Source organism: Calonectris borealis, chromosome 26 (assembly GCF_964195595.1).
Source record: "Calonectris borealis chromosome 26, bCalBor7.hap1.2, whole genome shotgun sequence".
In the NCBI taxonomy this organism is placed as follows: Eukaryota; Metazoa; Chordata; class Aves; order Procellariiformes; family Procellariidae; genus Calonectris; species Calonectris borealis.
In genome coordinates, this window is record NC_134337.1 from 3309758 (window position 1) to 3334005 (window position 24248).

At 57.2% G+C, this 24248-nt stretch overlaps 2 protein-coding genes across 3 annotated transcripts; one reads left to right on the plus strand and one right to left on the minus strand.

Moving 5' to 3' along the window:
- Window positions 1–257: 257 nt before the first annotated feature.
- Window positions 258–11981, minus strand: MTCH1 (mitochondrial carrier 1). Of its 2 annotated transcripts, XM_075174295.1 has the most exons (12): window positions 11764–11981; window positions 10851–10935; window positions 9406–9512; window positions 8894–8971; window positions 8519–8576; window positions 8024–8075; window positions 7144–7203; window positions 3913–4006; window positions 3500–3547; window positions 3243–3310; window positions 2451–2526; window positions 258–2009 (listed from the first exon to the last, which is right to left on the minus strand). In XM_075174295.1, exons 1-12 carry the CDS (start codon window positions 11950–11952, stop codon window positions 1935–1937), a joined length of 990 nt encoding a protein of 329 aa, XP_075030396.1. In that variant the 5' UTR covers window positions 11953–11981; the 3' UTR covers window positions 258–1934. The 2 variants fall into 2 exon arrangements, with proteins under 2 accessions (XP_075030396.1, XP_075030395.1); XM_075174294.1 differs by having other exon boundaries at window positions 264–2526; window positions 11764–11952.
- FGD2 (FYVE, RhoGEF and PH domain containing 2) lies at window positions 9509–22064 on the plus strand. Its single transcript, XM_075174293.1, has 19 exons — window positions 9509–9646; window positions 10723–10872; window positions 12688–12949; window positions 15027–15303; window positions 15978–16058; window positions 16567–16715; window positions 17128–17284; window positions 17414–17552; window positions 18128–18186; window positions 18586–18732; window positions 19142–19234; window positions 19559–19638; window positions 19718–19748; window positions 19889–19981; window positions 20196–20321; window positions 20511–20657; window positions 21063–21206; window positions 21291–21548; window positions 21640–22064. Exons 3-18 carry the CDS (start codon window positions 12885–12887, stop codon window positions 21519–21521), a joined length of 2019 nt encoding a protein of 672 aa, XP_075030394.1. The 5' UTR covers window positions 9509–9646; window positions 10723–10872; window positions 12688–12884; the 3' UTR covers window positions 21522–21548; window positions 21640–22064.
- Window positions 22065–24248: the final 2184 nt, after the last annotated feature.

Consider the following 24248-nt stretch of genomic DNA (forward strand, 5'->3'; position numbering starts at 1 on the left):
CAGCCAAGCCCACTGCTGCCTCCACCCTCGCTCCAGGTGCTCCCAGTTTGTTCAGCCTAAACCTGCCGACCTTCCATGGAGCTGAGGAAGATCAGAGGGAATCTGAGTTTGCAACAGCTGGTTTAGCCCCGGCTTTGGGGAAGAAACCAAAGGAAATGCCTGTGTTAAACTGAAACCTTCCCTGAGTGAGGGAGCCCGTTATGCAGAAAAAAATTAACACTTTTTTTAAAAAAGAAGCAGCCAAGAGTTGTTGTTTTACAGCTGTATTTCGGAAATAATCTCTGGTGTTAGGGAACAGGGCCATGCATTATTTAACTTTTGTTACTGTAACATAAACTGTATGGGAGGAAGGGAGGACAGGCAGGACCGACTTCACAACACCGAAGGGAGCTGGGTGGGAACCACCGGTCCCAGCCGTGTACCAGTGCTGTCCCGCAGGCCCTGGCTGGGAGGTGAGGATCAAACCCATCTGATGGAGGAAAACCCCCGTGCGATGGCAGGTTGGGGTCCCCAGAGGACCAGGATGGGATGTGACCTCAGCTGCTGCTGCGGCAGCACACGGGAACCTGCTCAAGGACCCCAAAACCTCTTCCCAGGGAGTGCAGCAACACCTCTGTGCAAAAGACTGCTTCGTGGGGGAACCGAAACGGGGGAAATCTGCCTGGCTGCCATGACAGCACAGACCGGTGCAAAAAAACCCCTTGTCTAGGGAGCTGAGGATAAATCCTGCCCTGCTGCCACCAGCAAGCTCTGCTACGCAAGGGCCAGCCATACTCCCGTGTGCATGAGAAGCCCTCGACCCCGACGCCTCGCAAGCCTTTGGCCAGCTCAAGGTTTATTCCTTTATTCCAGCCAGCAACGGCCCCAGTGCCCCTCCTGCAAGGCGAACCCTTCGGCGTGTAGCTATCGGCAGGACGCTGCCACGCAGCAGCCCAGCGCCGCAACACGTGTCTCCGTGTCCATCAGCGAAGCGGCGACGCTCGGGTTTGGCAGGAGCCCGGCGGGGCTCGTGGTCCTGCCGGCTGGGAGACACGCGATGCGGTCGTGCCGGTACAGGGACACGCTGCACCCAAGCGTGGGCCGGTCCAACCCAGCACCCATCTCCCCTGAGAAATGCGCACAGGCTGCCTGCCCAGGTTACAGCCAGCAGCTCTGTTGGGTGCATCCTAAATACAGCCCGTCCTGCTGCAAAAAGCCTTCCCAAAGCAGTTACCATCCGCAGCGCCCATCCCTCCCCGAGCGCTCTCTCCATGTCCAAGTCCCAAGAGTGCCCTGGAGCCGAGCCGTACCGGTCTCTTTGGGACTGCGCTGCTCTTTGTAGTGGGACTGTTTCCCTTTTCTGCTTTGACACTATAATCTCCCTTTCACGCCCACGGGAGGTAGTATGCTCCCTAGTGTTCAGATACCCTAAAAACCTTAAATATGGGTCACAGGGTTGAGCTCGCCCAGGATGAGCTACCTGCCACACAAACGTTTGCCCTTTCCAGAAGAGAGGAGACGGGAGGCAGGTCAGCTGGCGTAGCCTTCCCGGCAAGGCGACCTTGGATCTCTCGCCACTTCTCAGCTCGGGCAGAATGAAGCAGTCTTTTGTCCCTGCATCTTGGGGCTGGCTTGTTTAGTACCTGGGCATCTTCTGGTTTCCCAGACTTCCCCAGTGACTCCAGAGCTACGGCCTGGACCAAAGAGAAGAGACAACTCCCTTCTGCTCTCTCTGCTACACGTCCTGGTCCAGCCAGCCACGAGGATGGGGCTTTGGTCCAGCTGGAGCCTGAAGCCAGATCTCCAGAAGCCAACTTGTTGCTGGCCTCGCTGGAGAGGAGGTGTCTTGTTCTGGCACCACGGACTTTGGATCAAAAGGAAAAAATACACATATATCGAAACAAGCTTCGGGTTTCTTGAGGAGTCCAAGTTCATCACCTCTCCCTGCTGAGGAGTCAGTCGATGGGGAAGCAGGCGGCTGGCATGGGCGCTCTGCGGAAGAGCAGGCTGGAGCCGCGGAACAGCTGCCCCTGAGGAGGAGAGAGAGCAGGGTCAGGGTCAGGGCAGCCGTGCTGAGACCCGGCCAGGAATTGCAGCTGGTTTAGCAGGGACCGACTTGTGCCCGCTGCAAGGCCTGAGCACCCCAGATCGCTACGGGGGAGAAGGTGGGGTTTCAGCCCTGTGGGTGCTGGAGTCAGGCACTTCCCCCAGGGATGACTGGTGCAGAGGGGCAGAGCCACCTTGCTTTGCTGCCTGCAATGCATTGGCTAAAAGTTTGCAGGCTGCAAGCTCGGGGCATGTAACGGGCAGACCAGTACTGCCATGAAACTGTACCGGTGCCAGAACTGGAGGGATGGAAACAGGTTACAGAGCACGTCAAGGATACGGCACAGGCATTTTTTGGGCAGCGCTGGAGACCTCGGGATGGAGCAGAGGGAGCCCAAAGGCCCACGCGTGCCCCGCTCCCTCACCTGAGCACTGAGATACCTCCAGCAATGGATCCAGGATGTAAACGCGGGAGCGTAGGGAGGGAGGCCGGCACGCAACCTGCATGGCAACAAGAAATAGCTGAGACGGTCTGTACGGATGTCACATTATCCAGACAGGTAACACAAGAGCAGCAATAAGTGTAAGCGAGGACACAGAAACAGTGTCCGCACCGGGCTGAAAGCCAAATGACCAGCTCGTTATTTACAATGCAACAGATCATGTAATTTAATTACCCCTGGAGTGTACAAACAAGGAGCGTTACCTGGATACGTTAAGAGTCCAGGACTATACGCTGTATCTACACTGTCAAGAGCCAGCAGATATTGAGAAAACACTATACCAGCGGCTTGGATCCAGTCCTCTTCCCATAAGCACGAATGCAGAAGACTTCGCGCAGCAGTGGGATTGGGAAAGCAAGCTTGGTCCTGCTCCTGTCTGCACCCATCGCCACATAAAGAGCTTTGCTTTCCCTTGTGCTGCTCCCCAGAGCCAGCACAGTCCCTTTGATCCCTTCTGCCTCCGGTCTAGTTCAGATCGGACCACACCACCACAACTCTCCCTGTTTCTCTCCACTGAGCTTTTATGCTGCTCTTGTCTGTGCCCTCTGATCTAAAATTATAAGCAACCTGGGACAGGAAACGAGCCAACTCTGCGAGGTGCCATATAGTTTACGGTTCCGTATGAAAGCTTTACGATCGTTAGCAGAGGATTCAGACAACAAGAGGCTGGAAGAAAGCAAGGGAAAGCCTTAGATCTCAGTGTGACGGACATACCCACAGTTGTTCACTGCCATGAGATCTCCCACGAGAAGGAAGGGGTATGTCAGCATGCTCACAGCGATCTGAAAGCACAGAAAACCGGTAGCCCCTCTCATGTTCATGTCAAAAAAGCTAGTTCCAGCTTTTGCGTGTTAGCAAAGTTATCCTCATCTTTGGATATAAAGTACAGACCAGCCTTTTCCCCCAGACCATGAGCTCTCGCCCCACCGATGTCAGGAAGAGGAGAAATGACACGGCAGTTGCCTACGTACCCCCATCACGAATTTTGTGTAGCTCCGGATCACCGATGCCTGGCTGAACTGGAAAGAGAAACCAAAGGGATTATGGAGGAGGCAGGTGACACCAGGCTGTCGCTGTCACTACGTGACATCCCTCTGAGCCTGTGATGACGGATGTGGGGCAAGGAAAGAAGGCAGAAAGCAACGGTAACCACACCGCATCCCTGCTGAGAATCAGGGAGGACATTTGCTGTCAAACCTGACCCCTAAACTGCAGCTGAGAAACAGCCCCACAGCAGACGTGGCATCTTTAGCACTTCTACAGTGTTTTATCCAAAGCCCGGTTCTGTTTGTATTAAGTTAGCCATTAACCTCCCATTAACTCCGTCCAACTGCAGGTGCTTGGTACGGGCCCCCCAAACCCTCCCTCGGGCACTTCCACTCACGTTATCGTCCACCGCGTAGGTGTTGATGAAGTGAGCCAAGAGGTTGCAGCACCAGAGGAAGATGACATCCCCCAGGATGTGAGGGACTAAACCGCTGCAACGGCAAAGAGGGTCGTGAGGCGCAGAAGGGTCCCCGTGCCGCCTTCCGAGGTGCCCAGCCCTCCCTCACTCCCCGCACCAACACAGAGGAACCCCACCCCCCAAAATGCATCTTTACTTTGGGAGGAACTGAAGGGAAAAGGGGAGATTTCAGGGAAGAGCTCTCCCGGCCTTCAAACGTGGTCCTAAGGGTGCTGCCAGCTGCTCCGGATGGAGGGATGCTCTGGAGTAGGAAGTTTGGGATCTGTTGTTTGGGCGTGACTCCGTCAAGTCCCCTTGTTCTACCCCAAATCCCTTCTTGGCCCAACTCCTGCTCTGAAACCCAGGCAAGACACAGACAAAGCGGGTTTCTCTTAAGCTCATTTTGCAGATGCTCTTCCGGATGCAGAATGAGAAGTTCATCTCTCTGTGGAATCTCCCTCCTTTTAGAAATTAAAATGAGGGGGGGGTCGTTCCTGCAAAACCCGCTCTACTGCAAAGCGGGATTAACTGGGGGCAGCACTCCAGTCCCCGATTCTCCCCATCCCTGCTGCCACCTGAGAGCACGGGGAGACGGGGCGATGCGCTGCTTTGGCTTACGGCTCTCACCGACACACGGGCCGGAGCTCCCAGCAGCACGAGCACCCCCAGCTTCTACAGCTAATGGCACTAAAACGTTAACAAAGTGTTTCAGGTGGTTTCTCCAGTTTGTCAGAGCTCCTGCAGCATCTGTTGCACCAGCACAGGCATCGAGCGCAGGGCCTCCTGCTTTGGCTGTGCAGTTGCTCCACTGCACAAGGATCCAGGTGTGTTTTAAACCTGCCTGTTTCAGACAGCTCTTCTGAAAATGAGGCTGTTGAGAGCCACACCAGTGTTTGCTGGGCTGGAAGAGCCACCTCCAAGCACACCAGTCCGAGTCATTGATTTCTTCCCAAACACCACACTGCCCTTCGGAGAAGGGGACCAGTTTTGTTTCCCGCTGTGGTCACTGCAGCAGCAGAACAGCAATGAGGACCGCGTGCTCTGATCCAGCCTGCTTTGCTTGCTCGGTGTTAGGGTTTATACTTTTTGGAGACAACCTGTGTATTGTCAAGGCCCTGGCAGCTCTGGAGATGCAGCCAAGGTCTCGGGCTAGGCACAGCAGAAGGCTTCAGTAGAAGATTTGCTGGCTTAAAAGATGTGATACATGAGAGCAAGGACAGGACAAAGAAATCAAAGCTCTCTGGTCCCAAAGAGGAGGTCTGCTTTGCATTTAGCATTCAGCCTTTGTAAAAACATCCTTTCTCTAACTCAAAGTCAAGTCTGAAGCAGACTCTTGAGCTGCTGCAGATAGAACAGGGGCTTAATAAAGCCCAGAAACAGAGGGCTGGTCCAGGACTGGGCCGTGGCGGCCATGTAAGTAAAACCTCACCCATCTGTTGATAAAGAATCGGGTCGTTTGTTCCATTTGCAATAGGGATTCCATCCCTCTCTCTGCTCCATCATCAAAGTAATGACGGATACTGGGACTGAGTTTATGGGATGACTGGAAACGAGGGGTCTGAGAGAGCTGCAGAAGGGGGCTAAAAAAAACCAAGGAGATCTGGACTAGAAATATTTTTAGGAGATGACAAGTCATTAAAAGCTGAAACAGCAGCAGGCAGATGAGGAAGCCTGCACGATGTACGGTGATGCGACCCAGCAGGAGAAACCCCAGTGCCAAGGAGCTGGGACAAGCCATCTTCGAGCTGACCATGCCCAGCAGTTTCGGAGCCCAGGGAACACCTTTCTGGCCTGCTGGCAGGCAGGAGACTGCTGCAGATACGAGGGGAAGCGAGCTAAGTGCATCCCCTGAAAAGTCTTTATCTCTAGCCAGGCACACCACCAGAGTGAGCGTGTGCCACTGTTACTGCTGTGTCGAGGTTATAAGGCCATGAGAAATAAGTGCACCGCGACGATTTTAAGGGAGTGGATGTGTTTGGATTGCGTTAGGAGGGCTGAGAGCAGAACAGCAGCAGTTCGGTCCTACAGATGCAGTTTGTGTTCCCCTCGCAGCAGTGTGATTTCCTAGTGGGGTTGTAGAGCACGTATAACTTCAGAGCCCTCCTGAGACATTTTGGGTTGTGTTAAAGCCTTTCCTGTGAACTATTAAGTTTAATTAGGCTACCAACAGTGTTTATTTTATGTGGAGGAAGGGAATGCGGCGGCTCCTTTCGCGTTATTTCCTCGGGAGGTGGAGGAGAGGGAGGGCTGCCGGGCAGCATGCTCCAGCCATGCCCCACGCACAGGGAACATCCCAGAGGAACCTGTATTTAATGGAGGAGATCTGGGGCTGCACACCTCTTCCTGGTGCATTCATGTTTCATCTGGAGGCCCAAATTTTGTGATTGCAGAGCCAAAGGCATCAGGCCTGAAAACCCCTCCTGACATTTCGGAGCTGCCTTTACTATTATTGACATAATAAAGTGAGTTACCTCCCCACCGGGAGCAGAGGTAGCAGGTGGTTCTGCTTTTATATAGATGTGGAAAAAAAGGCAAGAAGTGTTAATTAAGGGTTCAAGCAAAAAGGTGTCCACTAGACTTCCACTTGAGTGACGCCATCGATTCGCCACGCTTCGTAAGCGGTTGGAAGCACCTTTCAGCTCCTTCTGGTTCAGGCAGCAAGGTCACTGCGCCGGGCACCGGCACGCTCCCACCGTACAGGCAAACCTGCTGCCAGCACAAACCAGCTGCTCATCGCAAGCACCCACGGTGCTCTGCAGAGGAATGTGCTTCTTATCCAGGCCCTGGCTTTTATTTCAACAAGGGGTCTCATTGTTGCACTTGATCTTGGTGCCTGTTGCACAAACAAATGCTTTAAATGCCCCTTCACTGAAACACAAAGAAGAGCCAAGGGAAAAAGAAAGGTAAGAAAAAATACAGGTTTTTCCCTAGGCTCTGAAGGTTTGATTGAAGATAAGATCTGGGGCAAACTTAATGGTCAAACTGGAGTGCTCTCAAAGGCACAGATTTAATCTGTGCTCATGGGAGTGATGTGAGAGTCCCGCGGTCAGACAAGGTTTTAGTTGGGGGGAGCTCAGCATGACTCCTTTGACTGAGGTTGGCAGAGCAGCCAGAAGAGCCATCGGCACCTTCGGACTATGGGAGAAGGTATTTAAACAACAACTCACGTACACAAAGAATCCCAGGATCCCTTCTTCCTTAAATATCCTGCCGATGGCGCTGAACACACCACTGCCAAGAAAAGAGCAGCTATAAGCGTGCGGAGGTTGCTCTGTCTCTTCCCCGCACAGCTTCACACGCACTCTGCAGCCACCAGCCATAGCAGTGTCCCCCCAAAGCCGCCATGCCAGCAATGCAGCAGGCAGCTCCGCTCTGCTCCTTCTCCTTAATCCGTGGAAGGTCGTGTCTGCGCTCTGCCAGTCTGCAATAACGCCTGGGACAACACTCAACTTGCTGACAACTGTTTAAACGCTGAAGCTAGAAGAGCTCGGCTTGGCTTTGTGTGAGTGGATACACGTGCCACAACCACGGCACAGAACGTGCTTCGATTAGGCTGGTTCTCAACCCAAGAACCCTGTCCTGCCTCTGGGAGCTTGCGCTGACAGTTGTGGGTTAGCTTTCAGGTGGCTGCAAGTGCAGTTTTGCCCTGCAGAGAGGTAGGTATTACTGAAAAAGGCTTGGAAAAATCAGGCTAGCAGGGTTGCAGCAATACTTTGTATTACCTACTCTGCCTCCTTGCTGGCTTCCCTTTCTATTAACACCTAAAGCAAAAAGGCAGGAGGCTCACTGTGCGATCAGCAAGGTGCGTTACAGCCACCAAAACCCCCGCGGGCACAAGGCAGAGCAGGGACACGCCAGGGGACAGAGCCCAGCCTTTCCACGTCCTTTCACCCCGCAGTCACCCACCCTCTAACCACGGCTCAGATTCACTTTTCGGTCTCCCAAACCTCCTGGGTTGCCATATCCCCCACTGCACGGGAGCGTCTGGCACGGCCGACTCCAGGACTCGCGCTTCTGTGCGCCCAAACCCTTCGGAGCTGCAGCCACTCACCTGTATTTGACTTCCCGGCCTACGAACTGGACCATGCAGCGCATAGAGATCACTACGAGGAAAGAAACACAGGGCTGACAAAGAAACAAATCCGGTTTGGGTTGCAATGGATGTGAAGGAAAATGCAACCTGACCCTTCCGCCCTCCCTTCCCTCAACTCCAGCTCCTCTCGGTGGTCCTCGCCACTGCAAGACTCATTAGAAGCCTGCGCCCTCCCCTAGTCTGTAAGTGATGGGAAAGGTTTCTGGCCCTAATCCCAACGGGATCTCTAGGACAAGCTCTTGGATGAATGGGAAGAGAGAACCTCGCCGCTGGGCTGGGTTAGTCCCTGAAGGCCAACCCTCAAGCGTCAGCCTCCCTAAGCAGCCACTCAGACCTGCATCTGCTCTGCAGTTTCATACGAAACCATTTCTGATAGAGAAGCGCATCGAGTAAACGGGGTTTTGGGGCGATCCTCAGCCCGAGAGGGCTGTCAGGCAGAGGGACAGGACTCACCATGCAGCGGATGTGAGACAACCCGGGACACGCACTGCATCATCATCTCATGAGATGTCTGGGAAGGGGAGAAAAAAAACACCTGTATGAAAAGCTGCGCTCTCCACCTGCACAGATCAGGCCCTTTCCCTTAGTGCAGTGAAACCCATTTCGGGTCCCTTTTTTGAAATCTCTTGTTCGTGGTAAACCTCTATTCCTACAAAATATTTCACAGCTGGACACAGAGTGGCTACTAAATACCATGGCCTTTTTACCCAGAGTTTCTCTCCAAATAATTTCACCCACAACCCACAGATTAAGCTTCCTTTGCTCTCCAGGCACATCCCCAATGCGATCTCCCCGATCACACGTTAACGTGCCATATCCACTTCTCACCTCTTTCACCACTTTCCTAAGGGAGGTCTTCACATCATCCTTGTTAGAAACGTGCTCCATGTCTTCCAGTGGAAAGGCCTGAGCGGAGAAAGAAGAAACAGATGGTCAAAACTGATGGAGACACTGACCCACAAACCCTTGATGTCTGAGGCCAGGAGGAAACCACGAGCAGTTGCGCTCGAGATGGGAGGAGAAGAAAAACAGGCAAGAAGGGGAAGGAAGGCTGGAAAGTAAAACAGGGGAAGAGAGGGGTCACGAAACTGCTTACAACAGATAAAAGGCAAGTGGTTGTTCAAATTAAATTAAAACTGTTTAAAAAATAAGTTTTAGGGATATGGGCACTGTTCTCCTCCTGTCTTGGAGGACTATTCAAAGCCCTTAGGAGATGGAGCGGGATGGGCGCTTTATTCCTCCACGTGCAGTCGTGGCTGCGTGCCGGCACACGCAGGCTCCCTGGCTCCGCTGCAGCCGACCCAGCAAGCAGATTTATGAAGACAGAAGCCAACCTTTACCTTCTTCACGCTCCCCCTGGTGATGGTTGATAAAGTGCTTGAGACGAGGCGAGGAGTAAGACCACGGAAGAGGCCTCTTTTCCCATCCACTTCCACAATGTGTCTGGCTGGGTAAGAAAACACCAGGCTGCCATCAGTTGGGAACCGGACGACTCGCAGAGAACATCCCCAACACCTCCGGCGTTCCGCCGAAACCGTGCCAGAGCTCAGCACGGCACGGCAGCCGCTCTGCGGTCCCACCGTAAGTCCTAAATAAATTTCATACAGGATGCAAAGAATCCTTAAGTGTTCCCTGTCACATCTGTCTAATCTGGAAGGGTAGCTCCAGTATTTTGGGCTACTTCTCGTCTTTTGATTGTTTTGCTCACCTGAAAGAGCTAAGAGGCAGTTTGGACTGAACCAGGGTAGGGAGGGATCATCTCGTGCGTTGTGTCACCTCCTCCCTCCGCCCCGGGGGGGTCAGACTCAGGGTTAATATGGATCTCACAAAGCCAGGTTCAGTTCCTGCCCCACCACCTTCTCCCCGGCAAACTTCTTCAGGTCTCCAGCCAAAAAAAAAAAGCCAATGGATCCAATTTCTCCCTGACAGAACAAGGTGGAATACAACCCACTACGTGCTTGTGGGACCCGACTGCTCCTGCCCCCCATCCTCTGCTGTCCCAAGGGAAGCCAGGAAGGCTCTGCACATCTCCATCACCCAATGCTGTAAATCTATTTGGAAAATGCATCTTCCAAAGGGCAGCACCGGAGCATTTCCAGCCCCGGGTGTTCCAGGATGGGTCTGCAGTGCTTTCGTACTGCTCCTGTGCTGGGTCCCCCCGCCCCAAGGGTACTGCTGTCTGATTTTGGGATCAGCCCAACCTGACTTCCAGGACTGTGCGCTCCCCTTCCCCACAGCACACCCGCTGTGAAAGCAACCTCCAAGGTCACAGAGTATTCACCTGCCTCTCCTGTGCTGCTCCACCCGCAAAAAGAAAAATAGTACTTTTTTTTCCTGCTAAACATACTACCTTCCCTTCTCTTGGTATTTCTGTCCCTTTAGGGCTCCATCTACAAGACAAATGAGCAGGGCAGGGGGCCAAGTTATTGCAGGGCTGTTTTGTAGCAAAGAAAGGTGCTTTGCTATCTCTAACACACGCAAACCCCTGCCACCTAAACCCTCCACCGCCCTCTCTGCTACAGGGCAAACCCAGAGCAACGTGCCACGGGCCGGGGATGCAGCACCAGCACCGGGGCCACCACCCCCTCGTCACGAACAACAGGTAGGTAAATCTGACAGCTTTGCAACTACCTGTAGTGTTTTATGTCTCGTTGCAGGCTGGGGATGATCCCAAGGACACTGTCGGGACGTGGGAGTGCTGCTGGAGGTCTGTGCAGCCTACTTGGCACTCCCAGCCCCAATTTTGGGCAGGACCTCGCGCAGGCAGGGAGGAATGTTCGCTCACCGTAGGTGAAGAAGCCAGGCAGGTACAGGACTTTCCTTCCCAGCACGTTTCTCCCAACGATTGGAGGTAGTGGCTCATGCCCGACCTGCAAGAGAAACCCCGTGAGCACGTCCCTGCCCCTGTCCCGGCGTTGCCGAAGCCCTCGGGCCACACGGCTTCTATCCCGGCATCCGTGAGCTGCTGAAGGGCCACGTCCCCCCCGTCACCCTCAGATACATGGGGTGCCATGACATGGGCAGTCCCTTTCCCATTTTATGGGGTCCCTAGGGCACAGGGGGTCCTCATCCTTCCCATTTTATGGGGGTCCCTATTACAGAGGGGTTCTCAGGACAGTGCAGGTCCTCATCCATTATATAGGGGTCTCCCATCCCTCATTATATAGAAGTACCCATTGCAGAGAGTATCCTCATCCCCCCCATTTTATAGGGGTCCGCACTCTACAGGGTGTCCCCATCCCCTGTCATATGAGGGGGTCCCAATGTCCCTGCCATAGAGGAGTCCCCACTCTACAGGGGTCCTCATCCCTCCGTTATATAGGGTTTCCTATTCCCTGTTATATAGGGGGCCCCGTTGTAGACGGTATCCTCATCCTCCTAGTATAGACTTCCCCATTTCATAGCTGCCCTCATGCTCCCAGTCACAGAGGGACCCCCATTATACAGGGGGACCTCACCCCTGTTATATACGGGGGGGTCCCGCTGCATGGGGGTCCTCATTGCCTCCTTATATAGGGGGGTCTCCCCCATTATACAGGTGCCCCATTGTGTCCCCCGTTATAAAGGGGGGCTGCATGTACAGTGGTCCCCCGCACACAGAGGTCTCCACAGGGGCTCTATACAGGGGCCCCCTCCCTTCATTATAGTGGGGTCCCGGTCCCTCTCCGCCCCCCCACCCTCCCCCGGCGGCCCCGGACCTGGACAAGCAGCTTGACGTAGAGCAGCGGGTGGCTGGCGGCGGCGAGCCCCGCTCCCAGCACCACGAACAGCCCCTCGGCGCCCTCGGCCCGGGGCGCCCCCGGGACCGCCGCCCCCGGGGCCGCCGCCAGCCCCGCGACACCGCCAGGGGGCGCCCGCGCCGCCGGGGGCAGCGCCGCCGCCGCCATGGCCCGCCGCCGCCACCACTGCGCCTGCGCCGCCCCCTCCCCATGCGTCGTTGCGTCACCGCGTCGGGCGGGATGGGCGGAACCATTGAGTGAAGGGCGAGGGGGGCGCGGGCGGAACCATTGAGTGAGGGGCGGAAGGGGGGATGGAGCCACAGTGTGAGGGCGGGGACGGGGCGGCCATGACAGGGCCAGGCTCGGGGCCGCGGCTGCCGGCCGAGGCCTATGACAGGGAAGGGGGGAGGCAGCGAGGCCGTGGGGCACAGGGGGAGGTGTGGCGTGGCGGGGCCGTGCCTTCCCGAGGGCTCTCCTCAGAGGGTTGGCTCCAGCAGGGCACACACGAGGGGGTTCTCCGTGGGGCCTGCCGTGCTAGCAAGCCCCTCGCCTGTTCCCTCCCTCCTTCACAGCCGGTCCCTTCCAGCCCCTTCACGGCCCCTTCTCGCAGCAGGATTGTTCAGACTCGCGCGCAGCCCGCGAGGGGCATCCCGGGCTCCAAGGCGTGGTGGGACGCAGCCCACCCCATCGCTGGGGGCTCCCAGCAGACAGGCGGGTGCAGCAGGTCAGGCCTCCTGCCCAGCTTGTGCCCTTGCGCCATCCCCAGTGCTGCTCTGGACTTGGTTATGCCACCAGTTTGGGGCACGCGCAAGGTCCCCCCAAGCTTAGCAAATTCCCAGTGTTTTCTCAGCGTTTCTCCTGCTTGCAACCTGCTGCGCTTCCTCTTTCCTTTTCCTTTTGAAGCTAACCCAGAGACAAGCTCTCCTACCACAGTAAGGACAGCAGATGGTCTTCGCCTTGTGCAAATCCTCCTCCCCAAACAACATCCTGGGTCCCAGAAACACCTTGAAGCAGAGAGGGGGAGAGAAGAAGAGAGCTACAGCCATCAGCACCCTCCCCTGCAGCTTCTTTAAGCCCAGGACCCGCTCCCAGCCAGTGCCATGGAGGGAGAGGCTGATGATCAACGGAGTGTGTTGAACCTGGTGGCTGTGTTTGAAGAGCACTGGTAAGGAGGGAGCGTCCTGGGCGCTGCGGGTGCGTTAGGGCTCCACGTGGCATGGGTTTTGGAAGGAAGAAACTCGCCGTGGAGGTGGTTTGGAGACCGTGGAGAAGGTGACTAGGCGATTTGCTCTTCTTTAGCACTCGGATCTGCCCCGGTGTCTTCCTGCTGCTGTGGGTTATGGACAGAAGTCTGAAAACCTCAGTGGGACGTGACTGACTTTGCCGGAGGTTTCTGTGCCTGGCTTAGTGTTGGGTTGTGGCATGCTTGTTCCCTCCGCGCTCAGCACCTTTGCAATCATCCTGGCTGGTGAAGACTTTTTCCCCTGGTGGTAGGGAAAAGGAGTTTGGTTTGCAAATATGTAGGCAGGGGTCTTCAGCAGGAATTAACTGCTTGAGCATCTGGGAGGATCCGAGCCTCAGGCACCAGCCTCAGATTATCCAGTTGATTGCAGCGATGTGGCTCCTAGAAAGGGGAGAGAAAGAATCATGTTAAGGGGGAGAGCGAGTTCCTTTTGAGCTCCATGGCAGCCCCATAAAACAGCACCTTCACTTGGAGCATGAGTTGGGACCCGCAAACAGCGTATGCCAGGGTCAGAGCGAGGGGATCTACCTTGCCCCTGGTGTAGAAGTAATTCTGAGGTTTGGGGTGAGTCATCGTTGTGGTCTGTGCCTCAGTTTCCCCATCTGTTGAATCGGGATACTGAATCTTGTCTTTTTTTGTATCAGTCAGGGAGCCTTAACAAGGCTGAGAGGTTCGGCAGATGAGTTTTGCAGCACTTCCTAAAGATGGTCAGGCACGAGATTTCCTGCTCCGAGAACTTCACCTGCATCTCCGCTGCGTGCTTTGCCCCGGTGTTTGTGCTCTGGATGGCTTCAGAACAGCGTGCTTGTCCCCATGGTCCTGCAGTTGAAATTTGGCCTGTGATGTTTGTTGTGTTGGAACCGTTTGCAGCGTTTGATCTGCCCCCATTTCGCTGCTGCGCTGTCTTTGTTGTTTATCGTGAAGCGTGAGTTTGATTTAGAGGAAATAAAAGTAACTTACGACTTTCAGAGGAAGCTGGGGAACCTGGAAGTGAGTTTTCTGGAACAGAAAACACTTTAGCCCAGGTCAGTGAAAATAGAAAGAGAGAAGTTCCCTGTCGGATCTTGGCAGTGGGTTTAGGCTGGCACAGGTCTGGGAGGCACCGGGAGGGACAGATAAAGCCTCTCTGTCAGGTGAAGAGTTATGCCAGCCCCCGTGGACAGGAGGGGATGCGTGCATGGCTGTGGATGCACTCCCAAGATCACCGACACGTGCTTATCAGCACGGGAATGGACCCGTCATCCTCTTCGGATGAGTGTCTGCCACTCAAGTCATCTCCTATCCTCAACTTTGCAGTTTTATGTCCAGTTTCATCCCGGTTTTCCCCTCTTCCTCATCCCACTCCTGTCCGCAGGCCACCAGTGGATGTCTTTCCAGTTTCTGCCCAGAGCAATTTACCGCAGGGACCAGCTCTCAGATGACAGACAGCTCGCGCTCTGTCATCTTCATGGCCTGTGCCCTTTGTGGCTTCTCCCCCATGCCTGCTCTGGACCTGTTTTCCTTATCTTTGCCAGAAAAGGGAAGAGGGAAAACCACCAAAAAACTGCCCCTCTGCAAAACCACCTACACAAGCCCTCCTCTTGGCTGGCACTTCTTGGCTATTTGGCTTTTAAAGCCTCGTGCTTTGGTTCCACGGTGGCAGCAGGCAGCAAGCCAGAGCTGTGCCAGCACTGCAAAGGGCAGGGCTACGCTTTGGGAAATAAATGGCTGTGGGTGGGATAAACGGCAGAGTCGTGCTTTTCTAGAGCGGGACAGGGACTGACCATATCAGCAGGAGGCACTGGGAGAAGAGAGGCTGGATCCTGGCCCCCTTGGAGCACGTTTGGGCTTTCAGACCCTGGTTTGTATCAGCAGGGTTGTAGCGGAGCAAAGCAGCATCGGCGCGGTGTCTTACCGCCTTCGCTTGAGGACGGTGGCTTTAACCTGGGCTTGGGAGCTGGGTGGGCCGCGCTGTGCTGGGGGAATGGGTGAGCTGATCGTGCCAATTCCTCCGTGGCAGGGCCAGCAAATTTGCCTGGAGGGACAAGCAGGCTCTGCACGGCCAGACTACTCCTGCAACCAGCCAGCCCCAGCAGCTTCCAGCATCCCCTGCCAGCCAAAGCCTCTCCCAGATGGCTGCCAGGCACCAAGCGGAGCAAGAGAATGAGGAGGAGGAAGAGGAGGAACAGCAGGGTCAGCGGGGGCTCAGCTTCAAATGCCTCCGTTCCTTCCGACAGAAGATCAGTGAGGACAACTGGAGGAGGCAGCAGGACCCGGGCCTGGAGCCTGGCAGCAAGGTAAGCTCCGGAGGTGACTCAGGCCAGGGTGGCAGGTGCCCACGCTCAGGCAGGGGGACGCGTGGGCTGGATCGGAGCTGAGCTGGACCTGAGCAAGTCCCGGCCCTGCAAAGGCCTGGTGCCCCGGGTGACAGAGAAGTGGCACCTTCCCTGATGCTTCGGGCACAAATTCCCCGTAGTCGGATAGATCCAAGCAGACCTTGTCTCTTCCAGCTCTGATATAACTATGCCCTGGGGGTCAGATGCACAGGTGGGCCCAGCCAGGTCCATCCCAGGACATCCCCGGGGCTGCCCTGCCCTTTGCCCACTGCAGAGGCGTTTCTGCAGGACTGCGTTCAGAGGCCTTGGTGCAATTGCAAACCGTGGGGTTAATCCACCCCACCCTGCCCCACTTCTCAGGATCGCTAGCCCTGTATTGCTTCGGGAGAAACAGGCACAGAGAAAGGGTTGACCTAGGAGGATGTGAGCCAGACTTCCCGACAGCCCCAAAAAATGCTTTGTTTTCACCCTCGTTTTTACCACATACTTTGTTGAGGTCCTTCCTTTGCCCTCACCTGGAGCCAGGTCCAGTTTGATGTTGGCTGTGAACACTGGGGAACAGAGCTGCGTCCCCTTGGGCTGGTGGGGAAAGCTTGCGTCGCAGCCCATGAGATTGAGTCCTTCTCCCCATGCAGGAACCAGAGGAGAAGAAAATCGCCCTGGAGCTGCTGGAGACAGAGCAGGCTTACGTCAACCGCCTCCACCTTCTCGACCAGGTGAGCTGGGGAGCAGAGGGGGCCACGCAGGACTGGGAAGCGATAGCCCTGCTGCCGTCTACCCTCACCAGCACAGCTCGGCCACCCCATACCGACAAACCAGGCAGGACCATGGTGCAGCTCCACACTCACCAATTTTCCTGTGATCCTTGGCCTGGACTTGGACGCTGTGGCAGTGCCTGGGCTCAGTTCAGGGTATGCACAGGCCAGGGACGGTTTCCTGGAGGTTTTGGAGAGCATGAAGCTGTACAGATGAAAGCCACACTGGGCTGGTGGTCTTCATGGCCAGACAACGGGTCTGGCCTTTGCCTTTCCTACACCCCACACCTCCAAGGGGTACCTTTGTCCCAGCAAAGCCTTCCATCCCCCCTGCTTCTCTCTTGGGGCCTGGGATTGCCCCCCTGCACAGAGTCAGACATTTTCACTGGGCAACGTGCCAGTCTCAGGGAGGGAACAGGGTCCTCAAGCCTCTTCCTGACCCTTTTTATTCAACCCTTCTTTCTTCCAGATATTCTATACAGAGTTGATGAAAGAAGCCAAAAATGGGAAGACGGTCCCAGAGGAGGTGGTGAAAATGATCTTCTCTAACATCTCCTCCATCTACCAGTTCCATGCCAAGTTCTTCCTACCAGAGCTGCAGAAGCGCATGGAGGATTGGTGAGCTGCAGGAGGGGAGGGCAGGACACCTGGGTTGCTTTGCCAGAATGGGGGAGCGGTGGTGAATTTGGTCTCCCAACAGGACCAGGGAGCTCAGCCTGTTTTGCTCCAAATGTCTTTGTGCTGGAAAGCACTTCCTTAAAACACTCCAGCCCACATCAGGGTATTTCTGAAAAGGGGGGTGACATCTCAGGTGGTTTAGGGATGTGCCCAGGCATGAACGGCCCAGAATGGCTGCAAGCTGGGGACATTCCCGTTCTGGAGAGTGGGAAGTTGTATGGGGATGTAGCAGGTCGCAGTGGTAAAACCCTCTGTCCTCCACCGAGCACAAGCCGCCCCTTCGTTTTATCGCTCGCTGTCTGTCTGCCCTGCTGGACTGAGGAAGCTGCCGGTCTGTGGTTCCCTCCCACAGGAGCTGCAACCCGCGGATCGGGGATGTGATCCAGAAGCTTGCACCATTCCTCAAGATGTATGGTGAATACGTAAAGAACTTCGACAAGGCCGTGGAGCTCATCACTGTCTGGTCGGAGAAATCCCTGCCCTTCCAGGAGCTAATTGCTGACATCCAGGTAATGAGCCACACCAGGGTGGGGGACCGCAGCAATGCTCCCCAAAACCTTCCCGCAAGGGAGAAGCAGCGGAGGGTGGGAGCTGCCTTGGTCACTGTTTCTCTCTCTGTGCGCGGTGTCTTTCCCCAGAAGAGGAAGGTCTGCGCTAACCTAACACTGCAGCACCACATGCTGGAACCTGTGCAGAGGATCCCACGCTACGAACTCCTCCTGAAAGATTATGTGCGAAAACTACCGCCTGAGTCCCCAGACCGGGATGATGCAGAGAGTAAGGGCTCCGTCTGGCTCTCCCCGCTGTGGGGAGTGGCAGGGTGGGTTTGTAGGGGAAATAGTAACCCCTGATGTTATACACGGGCATCCTGCAGAATCCAGGATACCTGGATTGTCTCACCAGCTGCCCTGTGCCCTTGGATAAACCTCTCAGTCTGACCTTTTTCTATCTGGGAGGGGGATTAATCTGCCCTTTCAGGGTCTATGGAGGTCAGCAGGGAAGGTCGGTGGTGTTTCAGGATAAGGATGGTCCCTCCAGAGCATCCCTCAGGGAGACCTGCAGTGACCGGGGGAGCTGTCAGACCCCTACGGATCACAGCAGCTCCCAGTCCTGCTGGAATGGAGTGATAAACGAGCTGGCTGGCTGTCCCCCCAGGACCCCACCACGCCACCACACGCACAGCCCGGCTGGCCCCAGATGCTTGCACAGCGTTCAGGGCCATTCAGGTTATGTCCAGGGGAGGGCAGCAGCCACCACACGCGTGGCTCCCCCATGAGGGAGAGACTCGGGGGTTTTCTCCCACAGCTCCCTAGCACGTGTTTAACACTCCTCCCTTTCTCTTCTCGTTGCAGAGGCCCTGGAGATGATTTTTATGGTGGCCAAGCACTCAAACGCAGCTATCGCCGAGATGGTGAGTGTCTGTCCCAGCTGGCAGTGCTTTGCAGCTCACGGCACGGTGATTTGCCAGATTTCCTCATGGCCTCGTTGCTGTGCCTCTCGGTGGAGCACAGCCCTGCCCTGAACGGGACAGGAGCACTGTGAGTTCAGCAGAGAAGGTTAGACTCTGCTCTTGATGCCTGTTCCCATCACCCCAAGCCTGGGGAAGTCATGTCTGCAACATCAGCCATGATGTGACCGGTTGTTTTGAGGCTGGGAGCTACTCTTGGAGACGAGTCTGGGGTGAGAGAGCTGTGCCACCTCTCCTGGTACTCAGCAGCTGGCGTGGGAGGTGGGGATGGAGGGGACCCAGCGGTGACAAGGTTGTGGCTGCTCAGCTCCCCACAGAAACAGGTCCCTCTGCCTCCCTCAGGAACGACTGCAGAACCTCTGGGCAGTCTATCAGCGGCTGGGCCTCGAGGACGACATTGTGGATCCCTCCAACGAGCTGATCAAGGAGGGGCCAATCCAAAAAATCTCCACCCGCAACAACAGCACATCGGAGAAGTACCTGTTCCTGGTGGGAGCTGGGATGCCCAGGGGAAGGGGCAGGGAGCAGATAGGATAGGAATGGGGAGAGGGGCAGCACAGCCTGGACGGGGTGTTGCTGGGTCATCTCCACACAGAGGGGAGGAATTCAGAGCTGGGGGGTTTGAGCCCCTGGGTGCAGGGCACCCTGTATAGGACGTGGTTGGGAACCTGCTCATCCGCTGGGCACGGCAGCCCTTGGGGGATGTCACGCTCCAGGAGCGCTTTGCCCATGCAGGGTGGGAGAGGGCTGGGGCAGAAGCAGTCACTTTTTAGGCTGGATTCTTCCCAAGGGATTCAGCCCCAGGGGGGTGAAGGACCCTAGATCCCAGGGAAGCCCCCAGCTCTGAGCGGGCAGGTGCTGGGCTCCAACCAACCCCCTCCTGCTCCCCCCTGCCCAGTTCAACAACATGCTGCTGTACTGCGTGCCCAAGGTCATCCAGGTGGGCGCCGAGTTCCAGGTCCACCTCCGCATCGACGTGGACGGCATGAAGGTCAGACAGGCACCTTGTCTTTGTGCTTCCCCCAGACCCTGGGTCCCCTAAAATGCACCCCACTCTGGGGTGTAATGTGGCTGCTGCCCCGTGCTTCCTCAGAAAGGAGAGAGGGGCTGGAGCCAGGGGTGGCTTTGTGGGTGAGGAGGAATGGTTGATACGCTCTGATCCTGTGAGATTGCAGTGCAACCTCGTGCACATAGGATTTGAGGGGCCGAAGGGCTTGTGACCGAGGAAAAGCCCTGTCCCCCGCAGCAGGGAGGAAGGTCCCTGTGTGCTGGATGCGGGTTCACTGCTCCACATCCTTTCTTTGGTCTCTCTCAGGTGCGGGAGCTGAACGACACGCAGTTCCCTCACACCTTCCTGGTCTCGGGAAAGCAGCGGACGCTGGAGCTGCAAGCTAGGTAAGGGGAAAGGCGACAGTCCTGCAGACCCTCTCGAGGAGGAGGGACGCCAGCTCATTCATCTCCCGTTTTGTACCAGGTCTGAGGAGGAGATGAACGCCTGGATCAAGGTACCACTGAGTGCTGGGAGAGGCGGCACATCTCGCTCACCCCAGCTTGGATGCCTGGGCCCCAAACCGGGCTGATCCCCCGCTGCCTGTGTCAGGGGCAGCCCCCCCGACTGCCCCTCCGGCCCTGCCTTCCCCTCTAGGCCTTCCAAGATGCCATTGACAGGAAGGAGAAAAGGAGTGAGACCTTTAAGACAGCGGTGCATGGGCTGGAGACAGGCACCTCTGCATTGAAGGTAACCCTCCTGTCCTTCCCATGCCTTGCCTGCCTGCACAGAAGCTCAGGGAGAGCCCACCTTGCTGTGCCTCAGTTTCCCTAGCTAAACAGAGCTGGGGGGGGAAGGCTGCAGACAGTGGGAAGGGCTGGGGAGGAGAAAGGTGAGAGCAGAGGGGCTGGGACCACCTGGACCATGGCTAGCCAGCCCCAGCGATACTGTCACCCACCCCCAGACAGAGGAGCTGGGCCGCCGAGCCCCACAGTGGGTGCGGGACAACCTAGTGACCATGTGCATGCGCTGCAAGGAGCCCTTCAACGCCATCATGCGCCGGAGACACCACTGTCGAGCTTGTGGATACGTGAGTCACCCCGTCCCCCTTCTCTTCCCTCCCTCCTGGCCTGCTCAGGTGGCTGCTGGGGCGGGAGCGCACCTCTCCTACACCTTGTACCCCTTTCCCCGGGCTCAGGGCTGCTCTTGCCCTTCAGCTCCTCATGGGATCCCCCAGCCCTGCCCCAGTCTCACCAGTGTCCCTGTCTGGTGGTTGTAGGTGGTGTGCGCTCGCTGCTCTGACTACAAGGCCGAGCTGCAGTACGATGGGAACCGCCTGAACCGTGTGTGCCAGGAGTGTTACGTCTTCCTGACGGGCCACGCGGTGCTCGAGGACCGGGAGGGGAAGCACAAAGGCATCCTGGAGGTGAGCTCTGCCCGTCCTCCCCGTACCCTGCTCCTCTGTCCCTCTTCCTCCGAACTCTGCCCCCCACCCTGGTCCCCAGCCTCACTGCCACAGCCCTGCACCTGCAGCAGGAGGGGTGGGAGTCACTCCGGCAGCAGTCAGAGGGTGCCTGCTAATTGCGAGGCTGGTGGATGTGCTAAGCCCCCTCCCTCCCACGCTGTGAGCCTTGGGACCAGGCATCCAGGGCTCTCTCTGCCACGGGATCTCAGCAGGACCCTCGCAGCCAGGACCGCCCCTCGCCTGCCCCTGATTTGGGGGAGGTTTTGTGGAGCAGGCAGGGAATTCCCCAGGAAATTACCTTTGCTCAATGCCCTTTCTGCCTCCCGCACAGGGTATTTAGGGATTTGTTTGCTGTTTTTTTGGCAGAAAGGAGCCGCAGAGGTATCGGGCAGGAGTTTGCTGTGCAGTTCCCTGCAGCTGCTGGACAAGAATGGGAAGGGAGGCACGCGGGGCTGGTTTGTGATCCCGCGGGATGATCCCCTCGTGCTGTACGTCTACGCAGCCCCCCAGGTAAGGCCGGGCTCGGCTCCATCTGCAAGGGACAGCCCAGTGTGCCCGTCCCCTGCCTCCCGCCGCTGTCTCCGCTCTTGGCAGGATGTCCGAGCCCACACCTCCATCCCGCTGCTGGGCTACCAGGTGAGGGACCTGCCCCAGGGCGACTCCCGCCACATCTTCCAGCTGGCGCAGTCCCGGCAGGTCTACACCTTCGTGGCCGACACCGAGGAGCTGAAACAGCGCTGGATGAGGGCCATGGCGCGCTCGGCCGCGGGGATCACAGACCTGGAGGAGGGCGAGGATGCGGACTCCTGCGACGAAACAGAATGAGGCCATGCCCACCTCCCGGGCTGCCTGGTGGGTCAAACCTCCCCCTGCCCGTCCTGCTCGCAGCCAGCCTCAGGCAGCTCCTCGACCTCTCTGCGCTTTGGTTTTTCATCACGAAAAGGGCAAGGCAGCAGCACGTTTGCTACCAGCCGCGGTAGCTGGATCCCCCTTCCCCTCCCTCCTTGCTTTTTGCGCTGGACGGAGACGATGGAGGTACCCGAGCTGTGAGGTGGAGGGAGAGCCAGGGGGTTTGGGGAGCCTGCGCCCCTGCAGCCAGCCTGGCCCCAGCCCGCTGTGCCGTGCCGCCGGCAGCCGCCCGAGGGCAGCAATGCCTCAGCCTTCCTCCGAGCCTGGCCCCGGCGGTGGATGGTGCAGGGGGGATGCCTAGTTTTGTGAAAGCATCTGTGGAATTGGGACTGCTGTGATAAATCCTACTTGCAACCCCCGTGTGCAGACCAGGGAGCCTTTCTGAGGGGTGTATTTTCCAGAGCGCCCCGTGGGGTTGTCACCGGGGCTCCGCATCGCCTTATCTGTAACCAGCCCCGGTCTGACACCCTGCAGAGACCCAGCTTGTAGCTCGCCTCACCCAGCTCAGGGACCCTAGCTCTGGATTTTGGATGTCCCTGTCCCAGCCTGCCGCCGCTCCTGGCCTCACACTGCTGCAATCCTGTGGTGTGGGTGTACCCCTTAACCACAGACACCCCCAGCCTGCATCGCTGAGCCAGCCTGCGCTCCTGCCCAGCCCAGACTTTCCCTGCACCCCATCCTGCCCACCAAGCACCTTCCACCCTTGTACCTCTCTCTGTCACTCGGTTCCTGGTGGGGAAATGCTCTGGGACACAGCTGGGTCCACACAGGTGGTGCTGCCGCGCTGGTGCAGGGCAGATGGGGTAATTCCCCTCTCCGTCATCAGCATAACGAGCACCCCTGGTCGTTTCACCCAGGGCTGCAGGCTGCAGCCCCATGTTTCTCTCGCTGCATCCTTTTTAGCTCCCCCAAAAATGTTGCCCAGGCAGAATTTGCCACTTCGGAGCCATGGGATGCAGAGCCCCATGCAGGGAGCGGGGGGAGCCCGCTGTCCCCAGCAGGCAGGGAGGGCTGTCCCTAGCAGGCAGGGGTTTCTGCCTGCACCTGGATCACGTAGCAGCTCCAGCCCAGCAGCCAGAAGCGCGGCAGCCGCGGGCAGGGCCCAGGGGTGTCACGGGCTGAATGGATCCATGGAGAGTGGGAAGGGAAGCGACTTGGAGCCAGATACTGCAAATGGGGACGACACTCGGGGAAAGGATGGGGAGCAAGGATGAACCACAGCCGTCACCACTCTGGGGGGGCTTCGGGCAGCCGGGAAAAAGCTGTAAGCGTCGTCTTCCTTCCTCAATCTGCTCAGCTCATCCCAGGAAAGGGCAAACCGTGGTGGCTTTATCTCCTCCAACTTAAGAGATACCATCAAGGAAGGGGGCAAGGAGCTAGATGTCTGGGGGAGAGCTTTGCCAAAGCAATTGCCCCTCGGGGTGCCACCCAGCACGGGGCTGAGCCCAGAAGTAAACAGCAGGGGGGTTTCCAGAGACACCCCAAAACCGCCCCCACCTCCCACCACCGCCTCACGTGAAGGGGAAACCCCAGCACCCCTGGAAAAGCCGGGAAGCGCAGGGTACTGCTGGGGGGAAAGAACGAGCAAGGGGAAGCCCGCTGGGCTGGAAGGTTCTGCGTGGTGGCCTTCCGCCGTGGTGTCACCCCGTGTCAGCGAGGAACAAAACAAGCCGGGAGCGGGGAGCTGCCGTCAGCCCGCGGCTCATGAATGGGCCTAAGAATAGATTTCCTGTTTACTGAACGAGAAATTGCTTCTGGGGCAGAGGGCACCTGGGTGCTATTTTTACCAGCTTCTGCCCAGCCCCCTCCGGGCCCCCAGCCGCCCTCGGGGACCACTGCCCCGCTGCGGCACCCACGTGGGCCGGGGGAAAGGGGCTGCCGGGGAAGAGAGGCTGCCGAGGGATGGAGGGGGTGATGGGGCACCGGGGCAGGTTCCTGCCGCGGCCTTGGCATCACGCTGTCCCCGAAGACGTCTGGCTGGGAGAGAGCATCACGCGGCTGCCCCGAGCATCCCCGAAACAGGCTGGTGGGAAACATAACTCATGGCGTTTTGTGATTCCCCCAATCTGCTTTCCCAAGAAAAAAAAAGGAGATTTTTGCACCCAAGACGTGCAGCAAACGCACTGATGAATTTTTCTCTTCCTGTGCTTTTTCGGTCCCCTGGCTGCGTCGCAGCGATGGTCAAGCGGAGCTCTTCGGCCTCTCGCCTCCCCGCGCAGAAAGCGAAACCCCGTGGAGAAGTCGTGCAGTTTCCTATTCTTGAGAATGAGGAAGGCTCGAAGGCCATTTACTGGAATCCCCCCCCGCCGCAGCCCTCCCCGCGGCCTCTTCTTGTAAGCACTGACCAAAATACATTATGAAACCCGCGTGCCGCGGCTACGCTGGGGGCCGGGCCACCCCTCATTGAGAAAATGCAGCCCGCGGCAAAGGGGAACGGGTGCCGGCGCAGCCGCCGCTTTGCAGAGGCTTCGTTGCCCCGTGCTCATCCCAAACCCCGGGTACCGCACCCCAACCTGCCCCGTGCTGCGGGAAGGGGGATGCAGAGCGGTTCAAGGGCACGGAGCGAGCGGAGAGGTGACTGGCGGGGACGTGGAGAAGTGGGGGGTCTATTGCAGTCGGCCCTGCGCCCCGCTGCAGGGCTCT